Genomic DNA, 6,111 nt, shown 5'->3' with positions numbered 1-6,111 from the left:
CACTTCAAATTCAGCTAGTATTTTACTCTAATCAGTAATATATATTGTATTTACTTTTACTTTTTTTTGTTTACTTCAATTCATCTTATAGTATAGATGTAATAAATCTGATCATGCTTATAATTCGTCTTGATTTATTTTATTATATTTTTAATTAGATTTTTTTTTTTTGGACTATAGTGTCCTTACCAGCACACTAAGACTAATTATGTTTGTGATGCATGTCGAGCACAAAGCATTTTTGGATTTTAAAATAGTTGCATTCCCTCATGGGTTTTAAGATAATTGCATTTCTGAGAACGTAACTCGAGACTTCTGGTTAAACTGAAAGAGACTCACGTCATCTCATTAATACCCCATGACTATTTTTAATTAGATCTTAATCAATGCCTTCATTTCCAACCAAATTCTTGAAAATAAATAAAGATTCTTTTGGCATTTCATAAACATAATATTTTATTTTCAACTTATTATTCTTCTTGTTTTATTTTATTTTATCTCAACTCCTCTCTCCTACAAATTTGTTAAACCAATCATATTAAATTTTTTCTTATATATTAAACTTCATAGGTATTTACTATCAACCTTATCCATACCTTTTATTCAAATGTTTGTTTCTAAAAATGAAAAAAGCTGTAATTTAGTTATATCAATTGAATTGAGACAATAAGAAAAAAAAATTGGCAAAAATACCTCTTAGTTTCTTTTTTTCTTTTTTCTTTTTTTCTTTCCTTTTTTTTTTTTTTTTTTTTTAAAAGCTATCATATAAAATTTAATAAATTTAAACTTATTAATTTTATTAATTTAAATTGATCAAATAGGAGAAAAATTATATATATTGCTATTTTTTTTTTGGATGAAGGAGAGGTTGAGCCCTAACAAATGATTAGGGATGCAACTGCGTTACCCTACGAGGCTTAGGGAGACCCAATCAATCCTCACTCAAAGCGCTCCATACTCTTCCTATTGGTTCTGAAAAAATCACTCCACTGAGTACTCATTTAGAGGGTTAAATTCGCGAGAATGTTAGTCAGTGTATTTTATTCTTGAAGAATATGCTTATCTCAACGCTCCATCATTTTCTCAACCAACTTCTACAATTGTCAATAATCATGTGTAACGGGTAAAGAGGATCTCTCACATCTAAAATCCACTCCACGACCTCTTTAGAGCCTGTGATTTTTAAATTAATGGTCCTAATCCACTTGCTCCAAGCCCACTATATTCCGAACCCCTCAAAGATTTGAATAAATTGATACAAACAAAAACAAAAACAAAAGTTCTAAAAAAATCAAGACCCTTTTTTAAACAGAATAATAAAAACGCGTCACATTAATATTTGATAAAACATACCATGGTATTATTAGAGAAAGAAAAGAACCGTAATCCGCATTATACTCTTTTTTCGAGTTAATTAATTAACACATGTCACGAGAAGCCAGTATAGTATTACTCGGATGAAATTACGACACATGGTAGAGTTTGGAGCGGGGGGTGGGTGGGAGGGGGGCAAAATAGAGATTTAGTAAGCGTTATTATGGTAGATAAACAACACCCAAGAAACATCATCGGTGAAGACAAAATCTTGAAACATAAACAAGAAGGGAGGGGAAGGGGGTGGGTGGGTATTTTGTTTGTGATTGTTGAAACAGTCACACACTCTCACTCACACTTAATCATCATCAAAAGCCAAAGGGCCCTCCAAAACATTTCACGCCATAATAAACCCCCCCTTAAAATCCTCCCTTTCTCCCACTTTCCCTTTGAACCGTTCCCCCTCCCACAACCGCCCCCCATGGCCCTCCTCCTCCTCCATCTCCTCCTCCTCCTCCGCCTCTCCGCCGCCGCCTCCAACATCCACGACCTCCTCAAGAGCCGCGGCCTCCCCGCCGGCCTCTTCCCCAAGAACGTCGTCAAATCCTACGACCTCGACGACGACGGCCACCTCCAAGTCTACCTCGAAACCCCCTGCGTCGCCAAATTCGAGACCCGCGTCTTCTTCGACAGCGTCGTTAGAGCCAATCTCTCCTACGGCGGCCTCATCGGCGTCCAAGGCCTTTCCCAGGAAGAGCTGTTTTTATGGCTCCCCGTTAAGGATATAATCGTCTACGATCCATCTTCCGGTCTCATCCTCTTCGACATTGGCCTCGCTCATAAACAATTATCCCTTTCCCTCTTTGAAGACCCCCCTGTTTGTAGCCCTCAAGGTAACATTTTTTTCCCAAATTATGCCCCAAGATCCAAACTTTTTTGTTTCTTCATCATCAAGAAACAGATTTGGGTGCCGGGTGTTTTATATTTTGGCAAAAACTTGTGTTTTTTCCTCAAATTATGGTCCAAGATCCAAACTTTTTTATTTTTTCATCATCAAGAAACAGATATGGGTGCCGGGTGTTTTATATTTTGGCAAAAACTTGTGTGAGACGGTCGAATATTTGATTAATGAGGTCAAAGATCCGTGAGACAGTCTCACACAAGTGTTACTCTTATATTTTTTTGATCTGATTAAATCAAATAAAATGCAGGGGTTTTGATGGAGAAAGGTGGGAGGGAGGAGACTGGATTTCAGATTGAAAGATTCAAAAGCTTTCCCTTTTCTGGAGCCTTATGATGAACTGCAAATTCTGGGGCTGAGTTCTTGTGTTTGTGTTGTGTGGGGCTGAAGCTGATGAAGCTTGAAAGAAAGAGAAAGTGGAGTGAGATTCTGATTTTAGGTGCTTAGGGTTGTAAAAAAAAAATATTATTATGGAAATCTACTGACTAGGAAAAAAAAAAGTTTTGGAGAAGGAACCAAAAAAAAAACAAAACAAAACAAAACAGTTTTGAAAATTTTCATCAAATGCTTTTTTGCTTATTGGGTACTGATGTTTGAGGATGGCTACCACCACAATCTGGTGTCTCCTTAATAAGAAAGTGCACATTTTTATTCCATTTCTTTTATAAGTTGGAAGTGTGGAAACTATAATCAAGACAAATTCATAACATGTTATTATACCATATTGTTATGCAATTTGTTCCCAAATCGCGAAAATAAAAAAGGGTAATAGGAAATCCAAACCCAGAAACCCCCTTCCAAAGGGTGAGTCAGGTGGTGAATTATAGTCAGGCCGGTTAACCTCAAATGTCAAGAATGGGTATGGAAGGATAGATCTATGGTGGGTTTTGTCACATTAATCATATTAATGCCATTATGCCAAAGATTTCATTCTTTTGGGATATGTTGGTTTTGAGAGCAAACACAAAACATCAGGGAAGGGAGCAATGAATGAGATTTCATTTTCTATGAATTTGCATGTATGTATGTCCAATGTTAGTAGCAATGGGTGGGGCCCAGCTCTATGTTACTTTCAAACTTTATACAGACCAGGAGACTGTAGATTCATGTGCCTTTTATCAAATCTGAACTGTTCTGTAAAGAATTCCTCCTCTTGATTGGCTAGCAGCAGCTGGCTTTGGGTCCCACCATTTTGGTAGACTATGTTGATTGAGTGGAAAAAAGGGAGGATCTTTCTTGTAGTGGGGAGAATTCACAAGCAAGATCTTAATTATAAATAATAATAATAATGATTATGTAGTAATAATAACTACAGATCTGGTGGTCTGTAACTTGTAGGATTGATAACCTTAATTATCTCAAACTTGTTAAAAAAGCAAAGATCCTACTATGACAGTGATATATAGATTGTCATGTTTGTTCTGCAGTTCATATCCTAATCTCTCATCTGTTGCCAAATCCTTATATGCTGTTGATAATCTCCTGCAAGAATTGCTGAGCTTGATGAGCCTCTGCTGCTCCACTCTGATTTAACTGCAACTCACAAAAAAAGAAAAACATCACAATTTTTTTGAAATGTCTGATAATTAAGAACATCTTAGGACACATGATAACATTATATTATATTTGCTGTGATTTTGTACCTCCAGAGTTGAGGTGACAAGAAGGGCACCTTTGGAGGTGGTGGCAGAGGTATCATAGAGATGGACTCCAAGAACATTCATGGCTTCCATTAGTTTCGTAAAGGCGCCTTTTCTGTTCTGGCAGATTACCTTGATCCAGAGCTTGTTTTCGTTGATTTGAGCCACCTGAACCTCTGCCTGTTCACAACAATGCTGCAGATCAGACATGAATCCATGATTCGACACATAGAAATCGAAAACAAAACATTTACCTCAATCCCAAATTTCTTCATGTCTTCTGCAGCAGAATCAGTCTGGGCTTTCACTTCCATTTCCACTCCAGAAGTGGCCTCCATTTCCAAAAGCTGGCTGCTCAGCTCCTTCACATTGTTCTGCAGCTCCTCAATGTAGCTAATTGCATCCGTGATTATCGTTTCTTTAGTCATCTGCAAACCAAGAAACACACAACCTTAGAATTCAAGAAAACACAAAAATCTTGAACCATAGAGGATAATAAGTAGTGGAGCTGTGAAATTACATTGGTTATGTTTGGGACTAATGAGCGAAGCTCGAGCAGCCTCTGGCTGAGTTTCTCTCGACGACGCCTCTCAGCCTGGAGATTCTTGGACTTAAACTCTCTGTCATCTTGAACCTCCACAACACATTTCTTCTTCCTGTCCATTCTCCCTCCCCCCTTCCTCCCACTCTCTTCTGTGCTGCACAAATCGACAAACGCTGCTGCAGCGTCGGGGAACTCTCTTTTCAGGGTATCAGCTATCATTTTTGGAATCAGAAGATCAGATATGAAGGTGGAGATTTTTGGCACTGGAAATGGAGAGTAGTGGTCTAATTCAGGTTAATTGTTTAATTTATGTAAGTGTGCCTCACAGCATAAACATGCATTTCTCTTCTTCTGGGGAAGGGATTGAGAGGTGAGAATCTTTTTGTTGCAGTTTGTTGGGCATTCTAGCTTCCATTCAAATCAATGTTTTTGGTGCTTTGAGAGAGAGAGAAACCAGGGTTCATTCTAGCATGAATGTGTGTGTTCATCGTGAGGAAGACCACATTGTACAGAATTTTTTTTTCCAAGAAAGAAAATAGAAATTTTCACATCATAATGGTTTGCCCCATTTTGAGACAATTATAAAATTTTGGGGAATTTTTATGGTTGATCCATACCCGTGTTTGTACTAAGTACAACCATATGCGTTATTTAGATTGTAACAGGTACTGTCAACACTTGTCTTTACTACAATATCTTGTACAACCGGACATATCATATATGATACAAAGGCACCCATGTCAATCACCTTAGAAATTTCATAAAGTTGTACATTGTCCGCTATAAATTAGTTTGTATATAATTAAAAAAAAAAACAAAACATTGATCTTCTCTTAATTATAGAGTGTTTTTCGTCCCTGAATTGACCTTTTTCATGCCTAATTGTCTGCAATGTTATTTTTTAACACAACTCTAACAAAACTCAAAAACGAAAAAAATGAAATTATTGACAATAATTGGAAGGCGAAATTTTTAATTTCTCTATAATTTAGGTACAAAAAGTATCAATTTTCTTATACAATTTGAATCAGCTTCTGTTAGTTAAACCAAACACATAACTTATGTTTTTCTTTAGTTGTGTAACAAATTGTTATGTTGGTTGTTGTGTTTCTGTTTTTTGTTACGTTGAGGCCATGAGTTATTGAGTGTACAAAAAGGAAGCCTGAAATATTCTGTCCAATATTTGTTCTTTCTGACAGGAATGGTCTCTCCAGATCAAAGTACATTTTTAATTTTGTTAAGTACCCAAATAGTACATATTGTTTACTAGTGAATATGGCAGCATAGTACAATGCACAATCATTGAAGCCTATTCATCTTCATTTTTTTTTTCAGGTCTCATAAAAAAGGTTTTTCCAATCAAAGTATATTAGAGTTTAGACACGAAAACTAATCATGTTTATTTCGATTCGAGACCTTTGGTTATATTAAAAAAGACTCACATTATCTTCAAATTTCTTTTTGTCTAACCACGGGGTTCCACAATCAAGATACATTAAGATCTCACATATCCAGACTAATATTATTTTTACCTACCCAAGATTTTTGGTTAAATTAAAAGAAACATGTCATTTCATCCACACCTAATGGGTATTCATCTTCAATTTTTACCGTGTAAAATGTTATTTGTACACTTAAATTTTTAGGTAATT

General features: G+C 36.1%; 2 protein-coding genes across 2 annotated transcripts; one reads left to right on the top strand and one right to left on the bottom strand.

Annotated features, from left to right (window-relative positions):
• The first annotated feature begins 1,595 nt into the window (after positions 1-1,595).
• Positions 1,596-2,931, top strand: LOC116026466. The gene is made up of 2 exons (XM_031267852.1): positions 1,596-2,207; positions 2,526-2,931. The coding sequence occupies exons 1-2, from the start codon at positions 1,796-1,798 to the stop codon at positions 2,609-2,611; spliced, it is 498 nt and encodes a 165-aa protein (XP_031123712.1). The 5' UTR covers positions 1,596-1,795; the 3' UTR covers positions 2,612-2,931.
• Positions 2,932-3,635: 704 nt separating this feature from the next.
• Positions 3,636-5,001, bottom strand: LOC116026418 (transcription factor DYT1). The gene is made up of 4 exons (XM_031267849.1): positions 4,436-5,001; positions 4,170-4,343; positions 3,919-4,095; positions 3,636-3,808 (listed from the first exon to the last, which is right to left on the bottom strand). The coding sequence occupies exons 1-4, from the start codon at positions 4,676-4,678 to the stop codon at positions 3,737-3,739; spliced, it is 666 nt and encodes a 221-aa protein (XP_031123709.1). The 5' UTR covers positions 4,679-5,001; the 3' UTR covers positions 3,636-3,736.
• Between the last annotated feature and the right edge of the window lie 1,110 nt (positions 5,002-6,111).

Source organism: Ipomoea triloba, chromosome 1 (assembly GCF_003576645.1).
Source record: "Ipomoea triloba cultivar NCNSP0323 chromosome 1, ASM357664v1".
Classification (NCBI taxonomy): Eukaryota; Viridiplantae; Streptophyta; class Magnoliopsida; order Solanales; family Convolvulaceae; genus Ipomoea; species Ipomoea triloba.
The sequence above is the reverse complement of the archived record's forward strand: the minus strand, read 5'-3'. Positions and strand labels throughout refer to the sequence as shown.